This window comes from Gavialis gangeticus, unplaced genomic scaffold (assembly GCF_001723915.1).
Source record: "Gavialis gangeticus isolate Ggan-Ray unplaced genomic scaffold, GavGan_comp1, whole genome shotgun sequence".
Lineage (NCBI taxonomy): Eukaryota > Metazoa > Chordata > Crocodylia > Gavialidae > Gavialis > Gavialis gangeticus.
In genome coordinates, this window is record NW_017729006.1 from 25,138,822 (window position 1) to 25,162,614 (window position 23,793).

At 39.9% G+C, this 23,793-nt stretch overlaps 1 protein-coding gene across 7 annotated transcripts in view; it reads right to left on the minus strand.

The window, feature by feature from the left end:
- PDE1C (phosphodiesterase 1C) overlaps positions 1 to 23,793 on the minus strand; it is a 604,326-nt gene that overhangs the window by 79,968 nt on the left and 500,565 nt on the right. For all 7 annotated transcript variants that reach the window (XM_019509001.1, XM_019509005.1, XM_019509004.1 and 4 more), the window contains 5 exons: positions 14,977 to 15,077; positions 12,755 to 12,883; positions 7,361 to 7,462; positions 3,596 to 3,716; positions 913 to 994 (listed from right to left, as the gene is read on the minus strand). In XM_019509001.1, the coding sequence (XP_019364546.1) occupies positions 913 to 994; positions 3,596 to 3,716; positions 7,361 to 7,462; positions 12,755 to 12,883; positions 14,977 to 15,077 (535 nt within the window). The remainder of the gene's footprint in view (positions 1 to 912; positions 995 to 3,595; positions 3,717 to 7,360; positions 7,463 to 12,754; positions 12,884 to 14,976; positions 15,078 to 23,793) is intronic.

Below are 23,793 nucleotides of genomic sequence, written 5' to 3' on the forward strand. Positions count from 1 at the left end.
GTGGGGGGGGGAGGGGATTAAGATTTTTCTTTTTATTGCTTCTCCTACAGTACCATTCGAACCACTAGCCCCTTCTCTTTTCCATGTCCCCTGCCTCTTTCTCTTTATCTCTCTCTCCCCCTCTTCCATTTTCCAGATAAGCCCTCCCAACCTACTCCCACATGTTCAGGTATGTTCACTCCCACCTCCCTTACAAGTAAATTCTCACTTCTCCCTTGCTCCTCTGCAATTCCAGGTTTATTGTCTCTCCCTCTCACTTCCATGTTGCTCAGCAAGCTCAGGCCTTTTTTATCACTACCACCCTGAAAGTTTTCCCCAAGCTCCATTCAAATTTCCAATTTCAGGACTGAAGAAGGAAGCATGATTTGTTGTTGGTGGAGACCTCCTCCGCTATTCAGGGAGTGGGGTATGGGGGCAAGGGACATTGGATGGGATAAATGAAGAATTTGAGGTGCTGCTTGTCCTGGAAAGGGGAAATCAGGTTCTAACGACTTGGATACATGGAGAATAAATTAAATAAGAAAAATGATATAAATGCAAAACCTATAAATCAGGAAAGAAGCCTCAGTAGTACAAGTTTCTTGTACGCTGATTAGTACATCAAGGATTAGCCGCTGTAGCTGTGCATAGTGGTTGGTCCTGCAGTAACATTAGAGTTAAGTCAGTTACCATTTAGTAGCATGCTCATAAATTGATTAGATTTAATAGCTGTTCAGTCTAGAATCGTTCATCCAGAGAAAATAACTTCACTGAATGTTTATTTCCTCTCTATATACTAGTTCAAAGTGATGAGAGACCAAAATGAGCTCACTCCCTTGGGAAGGAACAGGTTTTCCATTTGATTGGGTTTTTTGTTTGTTTGTCCCCTTTAAGTAGCTGGTCTCCTAAGTTAAGTGCATCAGAAGGACGTACCTATTTGAGACTGAGGAACCATAGTAGATTTGCGATCACACAGTGGTGAGAAAGGAAGCCCTAGTTCTGCTTCTTTATCACCCTGGAGAAACAAAATTGAAAGCAGATTAGAATATGGAAAGATTTGCCTAACAAAATAATAACTTACCTTGCTGCGAGCACCCCTCATTATTTTCTCAATAAAACCTGAAACTATTTTAAACCCATGAATCACCCAGATATTGAAGCTATCAAAGTTTTAATCCTAATATCCAGGTGTGAATCAAACTATAGGCATATCTTTATAAAGCACTCTCTGTGTCTATAAGGTCTATTAGCTAAAAGTATCTTGAAAACCTGGAAGCACTCTACACTGCAGGAGCTAATGGAATTCAATTTTTAGTGCAAATCCACTAAGGGAAAATGTCAATGTCAAGGCTTATCCTTCAGGTATTGCTTTCTATTTGTCATTTTATACTTTTGGAATAGAAATGCACAAAGTAGATCTGACCAGTTACAGATCCTTCCCTCCTCTCCCCCCTGGTATAACATTGTGTAGCAAAAATGCACAAAAACAAAGACTCTAAATAGGTTTCCCAGGTCTCAGAATTTCATGCCCTTGTTGGTCAATACAAAATGAAGCAGGCGATCAAATGTTTAAAGCCCATCTCTGCTAATTCTTTTCATTGTGTGCATTCATAATGTACATGCTCAAACTGCTCTTTTATTTATCTCAGGTCTCCCTGAGACAGACTACCAGACTACAGCACACAGAGAACACAATAATTCACATGGGATAATATGCAGCTGCTACACTCCCTGTTGGCCACTCAAAGTTAAATTACTTGATTAACATGATCTAAAATCAATGTTGTAAGCCAGCACCCTACTGTACTTTGCTTAATGTGGTGGCCTTCTTCCATATAGTTGTGACTGGTATATTCTAAACAGTAACTTCAAAATATTAGAGATATCTACTGAAGTCATAAGAAGTCCTAGGTATTTGCCTTGTGGGTTTGCACAGCTTAAAAAAATGGGGCTGTAATCCTGACTGGACTCTTTGGTCGCAATAATAAATAACACTTTTCTTTTATTGTAATAAAGGGAGTTACAGCTACTTACTGAAGAATAGACTTGAGCCCCAAATTTGCAAGTGCTTCTGAGTAGCACACACCAATCTATTTTTCCACTTCTCAAAGCAGATTTGTACTCCAATTTCAGTTCTAAAACACTGCATTGTCCTGATTACAAGTCTATCTTTCTTCCAAAATAACCATAAAAGCTCTTTACGACTTATATGCAGAGTCAACCTATAGTCAAGACAGTCTTGTCTTTTGTCCTTGCAGAATTTTTGTGCGTGCCATAAAAATACCAAAGCAAAAATGTTATTTAGTGCAGCTTTATTTTAGTATCTTTAAACCTTTGGGTCCTTTCTTTGGTTAACTGGTTCTCCTGTGGAATTGTGTGAGGGCAGCAGAAGTTCAAGGTTACCTGGAGCTATTAACTTACATTCAGAGAAATGGTGTTCTTCCGAAAACTGAATCTGAAAATGTGGGGTCAACTTTTATACAGTTAATCTATAATCAAAGATATATGATAACCACCTTTGTCTCTTTTGTCTTGTCATAAACTAAATTAGAGTGGCCTAAGCCCTGCTAGCAGCAGCCTCTAATCAAATCTTTCACTGTGTTCAGAAAGTTAGATGGCTTCTTCAAGCTCATTTGGTAGTTCCTTCATGGTTCACTAAAAAACATTAGTAAACCAAATGAGCTCTATACAAAGAGTTGCTGCTTTTAAGAAATATGCACTAAACCTGCTAAGCTATATGCTACAAAATCTGCATTTCAAAAACATCCTTTCACATCTACAGAATGGATGTATTGAAGTGGGAAGACCTACATGATTCTGTCAGTTCAGAAATACTTGGCAATTAATTTGATTGAAATCCTGTATAAATAGGCTGTTGTGTGTATGTGTATATGCAGTGGGGAGAGTTAAACTAATTTCCAAGGCCCAGGACCAGACCAGAGATCTTCATGTTATCCATACTGTCCCCTGTAACTACCAATACTTTCTTCTATGTAGTCTGAGAAGACTGCCTACTGCCCCACCCCTTCCTCCTCTGTTGCAAAAATATCTCAAGCTCTTTCCCTCTATGAATAATCAAAAACAAGATAGGTAGTCTAACATACTTGTCAACAAAAATAACATGTTAAATTCACAATAAAATTACATTCATATTTAAATGTTAAATATTGATATCAAATTCATAATTAAAGTGATTATGCACTTTACATATTTTAAGCTCCCAGCTGACCAGGAAGGCTGGCTTCTTGACTATGAAAAAATAATAGAGCACTTCTTCTATTTTAAAGAACTGAAAAAGACCACAACAGGTCAGAATATTTTTGACACTATGGATTTCTATTTGAAATCCCTGGTTTATCTTATGAATTATTTGTAGGTGTTTGCATGCCTAAGAGTGCTAATATTGTACAGCATCCCACATGTCCTTTAAAGGGCTCTCACAGCAACACCAGAGTGCCATGGTACCTTCGTTGAGAATCACTGTTTTAGAAGGTGGGGGGAAAAGGATGCTGACTTGCGCAGCATTCATACACTTCCTTTTTTTCTTGTAACTGCTTACTTCACTCATTCTCTGTCTGCAGAACTGGAAAGGAATGTGGTTAGTTCCCCAAGTTACCTGTCTGAAAAACTCCTCTAGCAAGGACATGGTCCAGCGATGATGGAGGTCCCAGGCCTTGGCGGGATGACTGATGTCTGCTGTATGTAACAACAGTGATAAGGCTTTCGGCTTGTCGATTCTGAAAACGCAAATAACTGAACAAGTTAATTGTCTGCACCAGCATAAAAAGAGAAAGATAAAAATCTAGGCAAAACAAGGAAATGAGGCCATTATAACCTTTGGCTCGGATACTTTTTAGATTGATTTGTGTGTTTATAAAACCTGACAACTATGAAAGATTAATCATCTAACTTCTCTGACATAAACCATTCCTGTGGTAATGGAGTCATTAAAAAAGTGCAAAGGGAAACTGGGAGCATTAGCTTTGGTGATTTTCTTTGCAGGATTTTGTGTGCGTTTAAACAAGCAAGTTAGAATGTTTAGAGTGCTCTTGATTTGGGCTGAGATATTTTGTGCAACACAAGAAAAGACTAACAATTTTAGGTTGTATTAGATTGCTAACTTGCTAAAAAGGACATGGCACTGATTTGACTCCATTTAAGCCAGATGTGTTCCTGGCATAAAACTGGTAAGAGACCAGAAGTATAACTCTAAAACATTGCTTCTGGAACTACAGAACACAAAGGGCTGAAATTTACTTAAAACCAGGCCAAGAAGGGCTAAGCCCAGAGACTAGAAAATAATATTTTGCATTGCCAAGCAAACTTAAATGTTAAACCCAACTTCTCAATGCCCCTTGCTGTCAGCTCCTGGGAGGAGACAACTGCTAGTTTCATTCTTGCCTGAATTGGTACACTTTTGGTAGGATCTAAGAAGGACTCTGCCCAGCCCTTCTTGCCAGCAAGATGAATAGGCAGGGTTCAGACTATTGAAGGTAGAGGTGTCAAGTGGATAAAACAGGATGTGGGGAGAGTAGAAATGAAGAAGATGCTTCAAGTTCCAAATGACTCCTGAAATAAATAGTCTCTCCTCAAATCGCTGCTTCTCCAAGCCTGTTCTGTAGAGCTGTGCGAAGCTTCAGTCGCTGATTTGATGCGGTGTAGATTTGGCCCGATTCGGCGGCTGAATCTCTGAATCCAAATCAAATCAGGAGACCCTTTAATCTCTCCAAATTGAATCAGAACCCTCCAAATCAATTCAGAGAGATTTGAAGATTTGGACATAGACAAGCTTTAAATGTTTTTTCTACATACCTCAAGGTACCAGGCAGCTCGTGAATGCTGAGATGGTGGGGCAAATGAAACACCCCACAGGAGCGCAGGGGCTCCCCAGCGTGCTTCGCAGTGGACCCAGAAGTGGACCAGAAGCACTTCCAGTCCACTTCCGGGTCCGTTGCCAAGCATGCAGTGAGCCCCCCTTCACTCCTGTGGGACGCTCCATCCGCCCCACCTTATCAATGTTCACAAGCCACGCCTGGGGTACCTCGAAGTCTGTAGAAAAAACATTTAAAGCTGTGTCTATGGCTGAATCACTGATTCTCCAAATCACCACTGAATCTTCAAATTCAGATTCAGCTGAATCAAATCAGGGACAGTGACCCGAATCAACTAATTCAATCACTGTCCCCTATTCAGGCCAAATCTGAATCCGAATCGAATGTGGCCTGTTTTGCACACCCCTACTGTTTTGTATTCCCTCTGATTACAGAGGTCATCCCCTATGCTGAAGACACATGCTACCATCTACAAAAGGGTGATGAGGCAACTGTGCTCCCAAAGTCCTGGGGCCTGATGACATAACCAGGCTCTTGGAGCTCTTGCATTGTACCTGGATCACATAAACCCTCTGTATTCAGTTGTTATCGAGGTCCCTGCCACATGTTAAAGGAAAGCCACAATGGGATCTGATGCAGGATCCTAACATTCTTGCCATGCATGGCAGGGGGTATGATGGTTGGTTCTGGACTCAGATCCCATTGTGCCATGTTGCCAGTACAGGGAAAGCCTCAGTCCAGGCTCCCCCTGCATCAGCAAGTAGCAAGTTTGGCTTTCATCTTGGGGAGGGCACCATGCATTCCCCGGGAACCCTGGTCAGAGGACTGGAGCTCGCAGCCAGGGAAGTGCATAGTACACTCCCCTGGCTGGGAGCCCTGATCCTTTGACTGAGGGTCCCAGCTGAAGAAGCCCTATGAGCTGACCAGGGCTCCCAGCCACAGAACATACAGTGTACGCTCTAGCTGAGAGCCCCAATCAGCTGATGGGCTTCCCAACCTCTGGTGCACAGGGAAGTCTTGAAAGGCTCTTGTGTGCTTTAGGGGCTGGGCACTGGCCACATGTTCAATTAAAGGCATGAAAAGAGCCTGCCACAAAGTTACTACACGTATTTTGGCAATGTCTATACATGTGCATTTAATGCACATTAGCCCAATATAAGGAGCATTAAGGGCAGGTATCTATACATGTACACCCTTAATAAACCTTAAAAATTGTGATTTTAGGCTATTCAAGCCTAACTTTGATACCTGCATAAATCAGGTATCAAATTTATGCGCAAATAGCTTAGTGAATGTGTAGATGAACTAATGCACATTAATACAGTGCATTGGGTTGGTTCCATTGACTTGGGACCAACTTTAGTCCCAAGTCAGTCTGCACACCCACATTAATGCACTTTAGGATCCACACACCTACATTAATGTGCATTTAGACATGCCCCTAAATCGCCTTAATGTACATTAGGCCAATGAATATTAAGTTTAGACATGCCCTTTCTGTAGTATGTGGTTTATCCCCGCTTTTATCATGCCACTCATTGATTGAACATGTAGCCTGTTAATCCTATGTTAAGTGTAATATCTATCAGGGGCCAAAGCTGTCATATGTACACACTTAAATCCTTCAGAATATTAACTGCGTGCGTTTGTATATGCTTGTGTCTGTGTGCTCACATAGGAATTAATTAGAAAATCAAAAACATAAAGACACATGAACATCAAAGAGAGCTGGATCTTCCAAAGAGATGCTTTTGCAATTTAATACAATGACAAAGTACCAGCTGAAACGCAACTGAACAGTGGGCATTTGTACATGACATGGGGGTTTAATTCTCCCTAAATTGAAGCAGTACTTTTTTAAAAACACCACTTCAATTTAGGGTGAAGTAAACCCCCATGTCATGTACATCTGGGTTGGAACCTGAAACTTACCTGCCTCTCCACCAGCAGAGAGGGGAGAGTGAGCTGTTGGCAGGTAGAGTGGTCCCTGAGCTGCAGGGGAGGGGCTGGGGAACCAGTGCTTCCCTCCACAGCAGCGGTGGTTCTGCCCCAAGGCAGCACCCGCCCACAGGCACCCAGCTTGGGCAGTCCCAGGGGACACTGCAGCTGTGGAGAGAAGCACCGGGCCTCCACACAGCTCAGGCAGGTAGGGTCCAGGGGGAAGAAAAAAAAAAAAGATCAGGCTTGCCGCTTTTTTTTTTTTTTTTACCCCTACTGTGGAGCTAGCCTTCCCAGGCTGTCTGCATGGTCTGCCTGCACAGCCCCTGAGCTGCACAGAGCCCAGTGCTTGGCTCCATGGCTATAGTGTAGGAAACTAAAATTCCTCAGAGGTGTTTTACTTTGCAGCACCCCATACTCATTTGCTGTGTCCCAAAGTCATTTAAGGCACATTACACTACCAAAAGCGCTACAGGGGCTGGAATTAACGTGCAATACACCATCGAATGTGCAAACAGCAATGCCATTAAAGCAGTGCAAAAGGCATATAGCCCACTTAAACCCGCTTTAAAGTGTTGCCTACAAACACCCAGTATCATCAAGTGACTTACCCTTCTGGCTGCTGCAAAGCATTCTTCATGGCTTTGATTTGCTGGAAGTGACAGGACATATCAGTGGCCAACACCATCTCAACCACCAAAGCCCTGAATTCCCTGTTGAGTAGACATCCAGCCAAGAGAACAGAGGAGAGAGAAAAGCAAACATGTAAGAAACACTTTTATGTCTTTTGCTGTACATCTGCAAATCATCTATGTTATTTCTACTCTGCACCATGTCTGTCACTGAGCCCTTTACCTTATCTTTCTCTTGGGGTGCAAGAGAAGGGTGGGGGAGGTTGTATTGTCATAAATATAAAGCATAGAGAGAGAAAAAATTTAGTCAGGTGATTAACTTTTACTAAAGAAATCCCAGAGGTTTCCGAATAGCCCATTAGGATTCCCTCTTTTCAATTAAACACAGAATTTTAGAATTGATTTCTGCTACAGAAGGTTTCTTAGAAGGAAACAAGTGGATTATCTAAATACTGCATATGGAGCAAGTACATTTTGAAACACAACTGTATATAAATTTACTGTCTGAAAGCAGTTTTAAAACAGATTAGTTAGAAAAACAAGGTGATTTCTGTAGGCTTGCTAGACTTGTGTTCAAAGTTCTCATAAAGTAATTCACTATCATAAATGTTTCAAACAGGTACAGGATTTGCTCTGTATTTCCAAAAAAAGATGGAAAAGCTTGGATCCTGCTAGCATTAATCTCCAATCCACTCTGTATCAGGATTTTGGATTGAAATTCCTAATCTTGAAAATCCTAATTCCTAATAACCCCAGCCTTGCTGCATTTTTACTTTTAAAAAATCATTTTGTATATTTATTCAGGTATCTCATATCATCTACATTTGCTGGATACTACTTCCAAATATTCCTGAATCATTAATACAAATGATTATTTATACTCAGGAAGGATCAGGATGAAATTGCTTTATAAAACAATGTGGATTTTTCAGGCAGGTGCATCCTCAAAACCCTCAGAACTATCATATTTGCTTTTCTACCTTCCCTCACCTTAAATCCAGGTGTCATAATGTAAGAATTCACTTCAGCCACCAAATTAGTCCATCACGTTAGAGGAAGGATGGTCCAGTATGTAGGGCACCAGCCAGGGATTTCAATTCCCTATTCTCTCTGACTTCCCATGTCCCTCTGGACAATTTCATCACCTTCCTGTGCCTTTGTTACATATTTCCCTAACTCACAGTGGTGATGGGAGGTTCATAAAATAAGAAGCATGAGGTGCTCAAATACTATGTTGATTTTAGGACAGTGATTTTAGGGAGGATACAAAAAGAGATTTAGGAAAATAACTCCTGTTTTGGCACTTAAACTCTCAGGCTGCCTATACACATGCTTGGGGGTGGGGAAGTGGGTGTTTTAATTAAAGCGGTTCCCAGAGAGCTGCTCTAATTAAAACTTGATATTTACTTAGCAACATGTCCTACTGAAGGATTTATACACCCATACAATCACAGATTGTACAGTAGAAAACCAATTTTGAGATTGTCTAGTCCATACACTAGGAAGCAAAAGCAGGATTGTTTCCTACAGGAAAGTGTTTTAACCATTCCATTTCTGTGAAATGTGTGCACATTGTGTAGGTGGCAGAAACTTGCTATGGGACATATCAAACAACAAGAGCTATGGGTCTGCATCACATTATTTTTTTTAATTATTATGGAAAAGAGTAAAGAAAAGAAGAAAGCTGCCTCAAAGACATTTTCAAAGGTTGGCATTTTAGCATCATTCATTAAATCTAGGTGCACATACGATACACAAAGAAACATCAGATTTGGACAAGAAAAAATATCATTATTTTTAAAATGAGTACCTGTTGTTTTGGGGAAAAAAACAAAGAAGAAGAAGAGCATGGGCTGAAAAGTTTCCATAAGAATTTAAAAAAATAATGTGATGCAGACCCATAGCTCTTGTTGTTTGATATGTCTCATAGAAGGGATCATTGACCCCCTCCCCTCTACCTCATACAGACACCTCATTAGCTAGCAGACCACATGCTGGTTACAGTACTTGCTGTGGGAGATGACAAGCCGACAGGCTTTTTCGAGCTAATCAACAGGTAGCTTAATATCCTTCCTTGGAGAAGCTGTTTAAGAAGAGCTGTTTGTTTTCCCCTTCCCCATCTTCACTCCCTACTAAGCAGGAATTGCCCACCACCCCCCTGCCGGCCCCCTTGCCAAGAGGTGTCTGTGTATTTGTGTATTAGCTAGCAGACCACATGCTGGCTATGGTCCTTGCTGAATCAACAGGGAGAATCAGCAGGTAACTGGTAATGTCCCTCGCTTGTTTTCTTAATGGGGTGATAAACACTGAGTTAGGGGACGATAAACACTATTATCAATTCCCTGCTGGGCTAATCAGAGCATCCTGCTGGGGCCTAGACATCCCCCCGCCAGTCACTACACCCCCCAGCTTCTAGCCTGAGTCACTGCAGGCATGTGCCTGCATATCTGGGATGTCTGTGCAGTTACAAAGTGATTTAACCTAGCCAGGTTAGACTAACCTGAAAAGACTGAATCAATTCAGGTTCAGGCTTTTTGAATGTCTATCCCTAGCCTGTGGGCTTTTGTTTTGTTTTATTTTGTTTTATAATTTTCATCCAGTTTATTGAAATAGAGCATATTTAGTCCAATCCCTTACTGGAAAGGACAGGATTAAAAAGGCATTTGGAAAATCTTGAGCTCTTCAATTTTTATCAGCATGTGGCCTGAGGAAGTGATATACTATAGAGGCTTTCACAGAATACTGTTAATGGACTTGGAGTCAGTGAAGTTGTTCAGAGTACAATCTCTCATGTAATCCTGAGTACTTGTTCTTGTTGTTATTTTTCTGCTTGTTGGTTAAAAATTTCAAATTTTCACATGTTCAGGTTGATTACTGGTACCACTGGGATTTGTCATATGAAGCAGCCCACTCACCTTTCAAATATTAAATAAGCAGCAGAGTTGTGTACAAATGTATTCTTAAAGGGAAAGAGCAAAAGTGAGCAAAATTAAATTGGAGGCTAAGCTCTTGTCTCCCTAATCCCCCTTCTCCTAAGAAGGCTCTTCAAGATGCTTGCCCTATAAAAGTCCCAAAGAAATCTGTTCTGCCAAATGGACAGAAAAATCCACCCCTAACTCTGCACTAAACACACATTCCCAAACAGGAAGTATTAAGCGCAAACTGAAAAAACTGTAAAACTGAAAAACTCCATATGCACTGACAGAATTGGGAAATACAGCTATCTTCAGTTTTTCCTGTTATCAACAAATCTCAAGTCTTAATATGACCTCACTTCAGAAAAGTCATTTAAGTGCATGCCTGACTCCTTTATAGATCCAGAGATTGGGCCTTTCAGTGAAGGGATCCTTAAGGGTGCTTACAGACATGGAAAAAAAAACAAGCAGAATGCACCCAGAAGAGAAATTGCATCAGTTTGACCTGACTGCCCAGCATCTGTATAGCTCACATGCTTCAGTGCGGCTCTTTGACACTTTTATCTGATAGCTGATTGAATCAGCTATGGAAAAGGTTGAATCAGCTATTAGATAAAAGCACAAAAAAGCCTTGCAGAAGCACATGAGTTATACAGATGCTGGAGAACCAGGTCAAACTGACGCGATTCCTCTTCCAGTAAAGCGCTGGTGGGAGGGTTCCCCCACATCAGTCAGCACTCTAAGCTATCAGGTACATTCACATGAATAAAGACAAATGTTGTCAGGTTCAAGCGAAATAACTTAAACCATAAATCTCAGAAGTAACTTCTGATCTAGAAGGCTCTGTTCTTTTATCGTGTATCTTGAGATACTTCATGTCCAGTTCTTTTTCCTGTAAGTTCCCCTTGTGTTTAGATGCAGTTGTGATCTCTTAGTGCTTCTGCAAAATGGGCCCAAGGTGTTTCAAATGGGCACTGTAAAAATGGAGGCTTCTAAAATCAAAGGTCACATCAGAAAGGATAGGCATTATCATGGATCTAAATAAGGGCCTCTTTTCCACAGATGCTTCACATATGACAGCTTCAAAATAAGGCCCTAATGAGGAAAAGAAATATTAAGCAACCCAGAATAGACTTAAACTGAATTAAACAATTTAGTTAAACTACTTGCATACTCCTGAAAGTAAACAACCTACACCCCTATTTTCAAGTTTGCTTTTTTCCAAATCCTTGGTATGTAAATTTCCCCACTTTATATTCAGCTTGACCTCATTCTCATTTAAACTAAATTCCATATCTAATGCAATGGCAATGTAAAGGGGCCTTAGAGTGGTCACAGTTTATATCTACTGTGCTGTAAGGCACAGTAATAAAAAAAAAAAACAAATCAGTCCAGCCTGATATTCTCTAATGTCTATATGTGGGGAAAAGGAATATCAAGGAGAGCCTATTAGAATATAAGAAAATCTAAATAACAAATCTTGATCCACCGCTCATTAGGGCTGTGAGAAGCTTTGGTCCCTGATTCAATTCTGTGGAGACTCGGCCCAATTTGGTGGCTGAATCTCCAAATCTGAATTGAATCAGGAGACCTTTTAATCCCTCTGAATCAAATTGGAACCCTCTGAATCAATTCGGAGAGATTCAGAAAGACTCAGAGATTCAGACATACACACGACTTAAAGTGTTTTTTCTACATACCTCAAGGTACCAGGGAGCTCATGAATGCCGCGATGGTGGGGTGGATGGAGCATCCCACAGAAGCATGGGGGGCTCCCCGGTGCACTCAGCAGCAGACCCAGAAGTGGACAAAAAACACTTCTGGTCCACTTCCAGGTTCATTGTGGTGCACACTGGGGGGCCCCCCATGCCTCCCTGGCTCAGCAACTGGTGCCTTCTGGATCTGGGGGGGCACCTGGGGTCTCCCCGTGGCCAACTGCTGAGACAGGGAGGTGCAGGGGGGGCCCTAAGCATGCTTCCCAATGGACCCAGAAGTGCTTCCAGTCCACTCCTGGGTTTGCCACTGAGCATGCGGGAGCCCCTCCACACTCTTGTGGGATGCTTCATCTGCCCCAGCATCACAGCATTCATGGGCTGCAGCTGGTACCTTGAGGCATCTAGAAAAAACGTTTAAAGTTGTGCCTATGGCTGAATCTTCAGATTCATATTCAGCCGAATCGAATTGGGGATCCGAACTGGGGATCCGAATCACCGAATAGAATCACTGTCCCCAATTCAGGCCAAATCGGAATCCAAATTGAATATGGCCTGTTTTGCACACCCCTTCTGCTCGTGATGCTAGGAATAAAGGAGCAAGAAGTGAAAAGGCAAATAAATAAGACATTTTTTTAAGTCCCTGTTTTCTTAAAATAAAAAATACATATAATTATTCATAAAACTCAGGAATAGCAAACATTCTCATTGCAAATTTTCCATTTGGTCTTGCTGCGTATTCTTACCTCCAGTCATCTTTTGAGAGATTAGCTAAAATGTTCATCTCTTCATCATCTTGCAAAAGACGATAAGCCGCACTTACGTGGTGGTTTTCAAGCACAGATCGGTCATTGTACAGAATGGCTGAATCTGACCTAAAATTTAAAAAGAACATAGAAAAAAATATGGTTCTTTACATAAACTAAGATTCTTGATTACATAAAACTTTGACTAACTATTGTGAAATATATACCGTATTTTCTAACACACAACATACACCTTTCCCCACCAAAACCAGTTGCTGGAAATTGGAACATGCGTTATATCTGAGGGTAAGAGCAGGTTCTACCACTTTCTGGGTAAAACTGAAAATAAAATCTGCAGCAAACCACATGGAGCAGAACAATAAGCAGGCTCAGTTCCCTAGCTGCTGCTTTCATTAATTTATTACAAGGAAATACCATTTTTTTCATTCTGCCTTTCAAAAACAAGATGTGTTTTATATTCTGGGCCATGTTGTATGTGAGAAAGAATGCTATTTTACAGCTGCTGTACTACTGTATGCAGTGTGATTGGGCCAGCTGGAAAAAAGCCAAATGATAGTAATCCACCCTAATTTCAAATCCTCTTCATTGCTCAAGACTCACATAAGCTCTACGTTAAAGACTTAAAAGAACATATATGAATTTTTGGATGAAACCGCAAGGCTTTTTGCTCAGTTCTAACTCAGGTTAAATTTGTATTGAGGTATTATTTTTTCCAACTATGGAGTTACAAGATATATGCAACAGTGTAGGTGCCTAAACTTGGTACCAAGAGGTGTGAAATAATGTTTCAGTTTCATTAAAAGTAAATGAGTACACATGGGCAGTTACAACAGAATAGTTAACAGGTTAACTACTTAATAGTTATCTACCTTGCAGTATCTTGTTTGTCTGTCCATCTCTCCAGTAGATTTTTGAATATTCAATCAGCTTAAACAAGGCACAAGTGTACTTACACTCCACCGGTTCTAAAGTAGTTTGACCTGACCAGAAATGCAACCAGATCTGCTTCCTAAGTGAACTGCTTTATTTTTAGCTCCACAGTATAAATGGATCTGAGAATGCTGATCTCTGGTCTGAATGCTTGGGTTGGTCTGCATCTGAAAACTGCTCAGTGACATTTAATGGGAGGACTGGGTAAGCATGGTCCCGAGTGGCTCCTCGTGTAACCTATTTGGAGGGAGCTGTGTATTTCTTCCACACATGCTGTCCTAATTCTCATGGCCAATGTTGCAGAGGAAAGATTAGACTTCCAGCTTTCCCTAACTCTCCTAGATCCCTTTGGAGAATGTGAGAATTATTTAACCTTTGCATGCTGGGAGTTCAAGGACTGGATTGTGGCTAGCACAGAGGCAGGAGGCTCTTCTCAGTATGCCCAAAACATACTCGCCTCCCTGGGTCCCCTCCCCCTTCCCCGTGCCCCTTCACACAAAACTGTGCTTTTATATAAAGAGAACATGGCAATAGAAATGAATCAGTTATTTCATATAAAGAATTTATGGTGTAACCATGGATACCAAGAGACTTACTGCTGAGAATATCTGACCTTTGTCACAAAGGGGAATATTGTCAAAGGCACAAATAGTAGTTAAAGACCTACCTAATGCTGAAAGTCAATGGACATTACTCATCCAACTTCCTTTTGTGCATCTGAAAATCTCCCTGTACATATCGCAAAAGAATAGTCTACTTACAAAATGGCCCTGGTCCAATCAAATTATTGGCCATTTAACTGATGGCTCCAGTGTTCCCCAGTGTTTTTAAAACAGGTATCATGACTTGTCACTGCAGCATCATAAAATACATTCTGTTGCTGCAGGTGTGGTATTATACAGGGAAAGGTATTGGCAAAGGCTGTATTTTCTGTTAATTTCTGGTTTTGTTTATTAATATCCATTTTCACTTGACTAAGCCTTTGGATTTTCAAATTTAAACAGATCAATATGCTTGGTTCTTTATAGGGAAAAGAAGATGTTCATTATACCTCACTTTAAAATGAGAGACACTGCACATAAGATTACAGCTGAAGATTCCATAGTAAACGGTTGAGCAACAGAATATAAAATATAGCATAAGGAAGTTAATTTTGTTCATAAATTAAGACAAAAGCTTTGGCACTTCTTTGCCATCTACTCTTGGGCTGCTCTTTGCAAGCATTCCTCCCTACACAGCTCACTCCTTCAACAATTTCACAAGAGTCTCACCGTGTCTGAATGTGAAAGTTGTTGGTGGTTCCAGTGTGTTCATAGTCATGGACGGCAGCTGCAAAGATCATAGCAAATATCTCTAGCTCTGTCAGCCAGTGCTGAAAAAAAAGATTAGAGAGCAATCAGATAAGCTGTCATTTTCTCAGGCATTAAAGCTTTCGTTTTTTAAGGCAAGTTCTCCCCTGCTGACAATTCACACTTCACATCATTGCCTTTTCCCTAAAGCCTTCCAGATGTTCCAAAGCAAACTTCTACATGAAAGCTTAACCAGCATTTTTCCTGAAATTGTAGCTAAATACATTAAATCCTGGCAAAATATTTTAAAGATTTCAAACACCAAAAAAAGCTGACATAAGAAAGATGGAACGTTTACTTTCTTTGAAAGAAATGAAAACAAAAAATGTAAATAGTAGCCTAATAAAAGGAGAGTTTGCCACTTTTTGGCAAAACATAAATGCATACCGACCATATGAGTTCAGATATATCCACAGCATCAAATACACAGTATCTAATGAACCTATGTTTGCTGAGAACACTGACATTTCAAGCCTTGGATACAAAAAAACCCCCACTAATATCCAGAGACTTCTTGAACCATGGGTCTTAGCAAATAAATAAATGTACACAAATTTAAAGCAAAAGCACAGCATCAAAATGGATTCCTTGTTGCTTATTTGCTGGGTTTTTGGTTGTAGCCATGTTGGTCTAAGGACACAAGCAGGCAAGCTTCTTTGAGTAGATGTGATATCTTTCATTAGATCAACTGAGTAGTTGGAAAAAAGTTCTTAGCAAGCTTTTGGGTGCAGCCACCCTTCTTCAGGCATAGGGAGTCTCTGCATAGTTTATTTGAAAAAAATTCAGAAAGTCCTTGGATAGCATTTTTTAAAAAGCCTAAACTACTTAGATGCATGAGTCCTATTTGCCAATGCTTAGGCCACTCTGGAAATGGGACATAGTTTTGCAGGTCACTCAGGAGCCTTTCAGAAATATTCCTTGACTTATCCAGTCATTTTATGTCTTAGTTTCACCATCTGTAATATGTACTGATATCTTAGGGAGCTGCTAAGATTTATTACTTAATGTTTATAACAAGATGAAGGGTCCTCTCAAGCCAGGCAGTCCACATGCCTAAAATCGTAAAGGCATACCAGTTTCTGTAGCCAACATCACACAAGACACTGATGGTGCCAACATCACGTGTGGCTGCCCTTGACTCCCCAGGCCAAATGTCCCGGTACCCATTTACAACTAGGCCAATGCAGAGTAGTCTTTGGCAATAAACTAGACTAGGCTTTAACTTAGGTCTCCAGTGCTGTAACAGTTCCACCATCACACTCCTAATATTTAGTTAGCAGGTCAGAAAAAAAAAAGCTGAAAGTACTATTATTACTGAGTACAGTTTGAAGGCAGAAACATCTTTCTATTTGGTTGGTCCTACAGTAAGGTGGGCTCTATCCAGCTCTCTCTCATCAAATAAATAAATAAATAAGATCACCACTGTTTCTCTACCTCTGCACATACAAAGCAACCTCAACCCTTAGCTATCTCCATAATCGTCACCCCTCCATTTGTGATAGCCATCTTGCACCCAGTAGAGAAGCTCTACAACCTCTGATAGTCTAAGGCTGGAGATCTCACCATAAAGACAACTGGATTTCAGTTTTAAAATATTTTGCTATAAATATTTAGCCCATCTCTATAAACCATCATTAGAATGGTATTCTTAGCAGTTTCTTCAGAAGGGGTAAGAGTTGAACTGGCATAGAAATCATATTACTCTTCCACCCATACACAGGGTCCTTCAAGAACCATACAAGGCTTGGAGAACACCGGCAGTGGAAAAGCGTTCACTACTTCTATGGTGTTGTGTTTTTCTGTGGATAATCAGTGTTTACTATTGTCCAGGAAAGCTACTGCACTCCTTAGGCAAAATATTTTCGAAGTGTTAAAAAAAGAGAGAGAATGAGGACTGCCTTGCTTATGTTCTTCAGGCATGATTTTTCACATCCTGAAAAATGTGTTCAGCTCCTGGGCTTCCTTATTTGTCTCTGTTACCCTTCTGATGCAACTGGAAAGACAGTAGCAAACATGGAAGTCTGTGTTGCTGTTACAATGTCAGTATAATGCCGGTTAGTAGGGCTGTGCGAAGCTTCAGCCGCTGATTCGATTTGGCAGAGATTCGGCCTGATTTGGTGGCCGAATCTCTGAATGCAGATCAAATTAGATGACACTTTAATCTCTTTGAATCGAATCAGAACCTTCCAAATAGATTTGGAAAGAATTGGAGATTCGGACATAGACACAGCTTTAAGTGTTTATTCTACATACCCCAAGGTAGCAGGTGGCTCATGAATGCTGAGATACTGGGGTGGATGGAGCCTCCCCCAGGAGTGCAGGGGCTCCCCAGGGCTCTCAGCAGCAGACCTGCAAGTGGACCAGTAGCACTTGCGGTCTACTTCCAGGTCTGCTGGTGAATGTGCTAGGTGGCATCCTTACACCTCCTCAGCTTAGTGACTGGTGCCTCCTGGGTCGGGGGGGGGGCACTTGGGGTCTCCCCATGACCAATCACCAAGCCAGGGGAGCATGGAGGGGGACCCCCCATATGCTCCCCGGCAGACCAGGAAGTGGACCAAAAGTACTTCCAATCCACTTGCAGGTTTGCTGCCGAGCACATGGGCCCCCCCCCCCCCCACACTTCTGTGGGATGCTCCATCCACCCCAGCATTGCAGTGTTCACGAGCCGCACCTGATACCTCGAGGTATGTAGAAAAAACATTTGAAGCTGTGTCTATAGCTGAATCGCTGATTCTCCGAATTAGCAGCCAACCTTCGGACTTGGATTTGGCTGAATTGAATCGGGGACTTGATCCAAATCAACAAATCAAATCATTGTCCCTGATTTGGCCTGAATCTGAATCAAAAACAGCCCATTTTGCACACCCCTACCAGTTAGTATAATGGACTTTGAAGTGGAGATGAATGCAACTTAGAAAAGTAATAAAAAGTCCTTTATCAGAGGATGCTCACTGAAAATACAGATTGGGGTACTGGGTTTACTATATTATAGCAACATACAACAATAAAAAATGTGTGTAAATACCGCACAGTTAAAATAGATCTATAAATATGGAGGTAGAAACAGAAGAGGTAGAGGGAGGGAAAAAACAGCTGGTAAAAGAGTGAAAATTTGCAGTCCCTAATTCAACTACAACTACAGTATGGAAAATACAAAAGATTCCAAGCATCTTGCAGAGAACGGATGCAATCCCCATCAAAGTGGCAATATTACCTTTTACTAGGCTCTGATGGACTTTGTCTCACAGAATGGGGCTAGTTTTAAAAGAACAAAGCCATTAAGCATGATTGAGAAATCAGCAGGATTCTCTCACAGGGAGAGGAAAGCAAGGAAATGTGAATGTTTTTCATTTTGAAAGGGGTGATGAAAACAATCTCAGAACATACTCTTCAAGGCTGAAGGCGGAGAAAAAAAAGAAATGCATCAAAGGTACCAAACTGGGAACAAAAAAAAGGAAATGAGGCATGTCTATAGTTCACATGACATAATAAACACAATGAATTAGCTACTAAGAAGAGCCAATGGATCTAAACAAAAGTCCTTTCTGTGCAGAGACAGAAAGGACTAGATTGGTTTCCAGATCTAGAAAATAAATGGAATGCATTTCCAGGAAACACAGGAAAATGATACAAAGAAAACAAAACTGCAGCAATAATTAGCCTATTCTTCTTCCTAGGGTTTATGCTCATTTATTCCAAGGAAGTTATCAGTTTCAGAACCCATATCATAATGATGATCTAGTTATTAACCATAATAGCCAGCAGGTTTTTTTCCCCCCAGTTTGGTATGAACAAGTGACAGAAATCCCACACTTCAGCAGCTTTATAGCTTGGCTTTATATACTTCTGCAATTCCAGGCAATGTCACAGGAAGAACTCCCATAATTTATGATTTGCATATAATTTTGTGGTTTCACCAAGATATCACATTGTAATTACCAATAATTATCAAGATTAATCATATAATACTGATACAGGATAAAATAATTCAGGGGTTACAAAACAACAGAATTAATCAAAGGAAGGAAGAAAAGGGGGGCATGTTTTATACGTATCTATGCAGTATGTCTCTTAAAAATGTTTCGAAGCTCTGTGTTTTGTCTACTATTGCATTTAAATTTAAAAATTGGAAAAAATTAACTTTGTACATCGAATTTAGAATAATACCAAATATATTATACTGCCATTAGATGTACCAAATGTCAGAACATGGAATGTTAAATTTGTTTCTGATCACTTCATAAAGAACATAGAAGAAATATAAAAGTTATAAAGTAAACGATTATGTAAGGAAAGATTTTGGTCTAATGAGAGACTGAAAAAAAATTAAGATTATTTCATTTAGAGAAAAGGAAAATAATGAAGGAACAAAATAGAAGCATATGAAATAATGAATCACAAAGAGAAGCAAATCAGGTACTCCTATTTTTCTCTGTGATACACGATGAAGTGATCACTAGCAGAAACAAAAAGGCAACAGGCTAAAAACTGATTAAAACAAAGCACTTCTTTTACATCATAAATAATTACTCACTTTAAGATACTGCTAAGACAAAAAACGTAGTCAGATTTTTAAAAAGAATTTGATGTTAATGAACAATGGGAATATCCTTAGTAAAATTAAATAGGATAATGAAGTGTATACGTGCCTTAATGCTCACATTAATTGCTGAAGGTGCTTGCACTATAGTAGAACATAATTGCTCTTTATGAGTTTGGAGACCGTTTTTTGAGGAAACAGATTGCTGGTTGCTACCAGAGGTGGGAAACTTGACTAAATGAACCATTGCTCTAACCAACATGGCAGTTCATATGGAAGCTTAATGGGATATTTTTAGTAAACGTATTTTTAATTGAAACCAAAATATTTTCTGAAAATGTACTGATTTTCATGAAACTCCTGGTGAAAAGTTTCTTAGTTTAAGATAGATTTAATGGCTCAAAAGATAGAGTACATGATAAAGACAGAAATATGCAATGGAATAGTTAGGCTATTCATTGGAATAAAAACTACACACAGGAAAGTGCCATCTCCTGCGTGTCTTTACTACATGTGAACAAAGGCAAATGTGTTCAACTTTTTCATTAGTGATATGAACTACATTTGCTGTAGAATACAGCAGAAAAAAAGAACAGAACTGAGAGAAGCAAACACGCAATTTAGAGAAAACATGTTTCACAAGTGAAGTAAAACTAAAAAGTCTCTCCTGACATATGGCATTGTGGAGTCTCTCGTTCCTATTAAAGAAGTATATTTTTTCCTTTGTGCTACATTAGATCCTAAAGGAAATAGCACATGTAGTCTGACATTAGGAAAAAAAATACTGCATAGACCATTTGTGAAAAACAGAAGAAACTCCATTAACTTTTCTTGCATTTAAGTGTGTAATATTGATCTATATGGAGTAGTAATCCTTAGTTTGATTTATTACATCCAAACTATTATAAAAACAAAGGACCTGATTTTTAAGGCTCTGATCAGACAAACATTTCATTGACTTCAGTGCCACAATGTACATCTGAGCATGAATCTAATCCCAGTCTTTTTCAAAGACATATTAATTTGGAATATGTATGTTCTACAATCATTGCACGTGCCAGGTTCTTACCTTCTAAAATGAAGACGCAAAAACATTTAACCTAAAAGACTGTTTTTATATTTGTCACTTCACATGTCATGTGTACCAATAACCGGGGGACATAGAAGTCTGCTCAGGTATATAACAAAAATCCTGAGAGAAAGAGAAAGCTTGAAAGATGTGGGGGGTTTTCAGTCCATTGGCCATACACATTCATTGCCAAAATGAGATAAGAACCAGAACACACAAAGGAAAATAAATTAAAGACAAATATCTTTCCATTTCCTAGTCTCCTCAGTCAAAAGATGGATTTATTTAGTCTTAGATACATACAAGCTGTTACTCTTGACCTAACTCAAGTAGTTGGGTATGTGGAAGGGGAGGATTGTTATTGTTTTATTTGTTTTGTTTTGTTGTTCCTGAGTTTAGTTTTAATGTCTATGCAATCACATAAATTAAGGTGAGTTCTATATGTTCAAAAGTGCTCTTAACCAAATCCCCCACAGAAATTGTTCTTAGTAGATTTCTCTTGGGGAAACAGAGGTATTATTATAGTGATGGACAGTGAATATTTTAAGATGGAGTGCCAGCAAAAATTCCCTGCTTGGCCTAAGCTAACCCAGCTGTACAACAGATGCATATATGTGAAAGAATAAGACAGACAAGCTGTGTGTTTTGATTTTTCATTAACATTCCCCTTTTAAATATTTCCCTTTTCAGAACCTGAAAGAAGGGAAAAGAGGGGAAACTGTTATCTTAAGCAGTTACTCTTTGCTTGGAATAGTCATGCTTGGCTCTGAAACTATGCATGAGAATACTAACAAAATAGTATAAATTGAGACTAAAGATACTAAAATAAATGCAATGTAAAGTTGATAACATGTAAAAATATGAAAATAATATTGTATAATTCAAATAGGCAGGTGAAGAGCAAAGACTTAGTAAGGGGGTATCCATTTCCAGGGCGTTTTAAATTATCATTAATTGCTGGAGATTAAAAATAAAATAAATTCAATTTAAAAATGAAAGCTGCATTTATACATCTCAGGAATGGAAAGCTTTGAAGTATCCAAGGGAGCTGATGACCTCCATTGAGGGCATGAGATCAATAGAATTCTCATTTCCAATGGATGGCAACATTTTTTTATCTATTTATTTTACCAATGGTAATTCAGCCAGAAATTAGCTGTATATTTCTAATGAGTTATAGCCCAGGTACGCTCTTGAACTTGAGAATGAAGGCAGAACTGTTTTACATAAAACTTCTCCAGAGTAACTTATCAAAAGGTATATTCAAGAAAATAATACCACTATATTTAAGTTAGAAGTGACCTAGAATTGTTGTGAAGAGAAAAATAAATCGAGTTATCTGGTGAAAAAGCAAGAACTAATATTAATCTAATATGTATAGGCACTGTGGCCCCTATTTGAACCAAAATCTGTAGAGTGGATTTTTCAAAAAGGCTAATTTTCAGCCAAACACAGCTCCTATTGGCTTCAGTGGGTGCATCTACACATGAGCATTAGTGGGCATTTATAGACATGCTCTGGAAGGTGGGAGGGGTGCTTTAATTAGTTAAAGTGCCCGAAGCATCATGCGTATTGGCATCCCCATGCTGAAAAATGGCAGCCGGGCACTTCAACTAAAGTTTATCAAATGAGCTTTAATTAAAGGACCCCCACCACCATTTTTCAGTGTGGGGATGCAGATACACGTGATGCTACAGTCTGCTGGAGTGTGGTAATTACCATGCTCCAGCATCAAGTCAGCTCTAACGCACTGTAATTACAATGCATTGGAGCAACCTTGATGCACATCTTTGATGCCGCTCGTGCCCCAGCCAGCCATATCAGACTCTACACGTGTGCTACTGTGGAGTATTTACAAGTACTATCCTGCTGCAAATTAAATTAGAAAGGAGTAAACTAATAGGAGCACACGTGTAGATGCACAACATTTTTTGTGCAGCCAACTGGTCTACGGCACAGTAAACATCTCATGTAGACATGCCCAGTGAGAACACCAGGGCCAACACTGACCACTGCTGGCAATGTACCCTGAAGTAAATGCTTTTAAAATGGAAAATAAATCTTTACCCAGTTCATATGGAGGCAAGACTTTCTTTGACATCAACAGTAGCCCCTGAAATCTATGAGAACTTTACTAAAGACATAGAAAGATTCCAGGATTTGACCTTACCATATATATTAGTGTAACACAGAGCCCTGGGGTCTATAAAAACTGTGAGGCATGGGCCACAGGAAAGGAGAGGATTTGGAGCCATGCAACTAGCCCTTAAGGCTCTGGGTGCCCTGCCAGACACAGCAGATTAGAGTGAGGCCCAGTGAGAGGCCTAAGGACCAGTGAAGCCCAGTGAGGGGCTTGGGCACAGACACAGGCACAGATCGGAGGTGTCCAGTGGGACTGAGGCCTGGCAAAGACCTGTGGGCAGCCTTCCCAAATATTATAAATAACTTCAAGGCATGGCAGGAGAGACACTAAAGTGCCCTAGGGGCAGAGCAGGGCACAGTTACAGAGCCATCACGGGGCATCCCAGCAACCTCTGGGACCCTGACATGTTGCAATTAGCAGTCATTATCATTGAAGGGCTTTTAGAAAATAATGTTCAGATTATATGCTAGTTGGTAACACAGGCAAAGAAACTGATTCTATGCATGTTTTTTTAGGGCATCATACATCTCTACATCTGTTATGTACATCTGTTTCTCCTCTGTCTCAACCCAAAGGAGTGCCTTTCAGCTTAAGAATTATTGTTATTGTCAAATGTAAGTCAATAACCTTATGGGTATTTAACAGGGATCCTGATTTTTTATTTAAAAATCTCAAATACTCTGATAAAAATGCAAAATAATCTGATTAAAAACCCCCAGATCCACATTTTTCTGTGATTAAAATGAAATGCTACTATATATATAGGTATTAGTTCAACAAAACGTTTTATTGACTGTTTACCATTTTAAAGCAATTTGGAAGTTTACCAGTGTCTCCATGATTATAATAAAATAATTCCTAAATACCTATATATTTTGGCATTAGAGTTTAGGTTTTTTAATCCTGGAAAAGCAGCCCTGATATGCTGGTGCCCTGCCCCTGCCCATGCCATTGCTCGTCACCCTTAAGCCACATCCCCACCAGCCC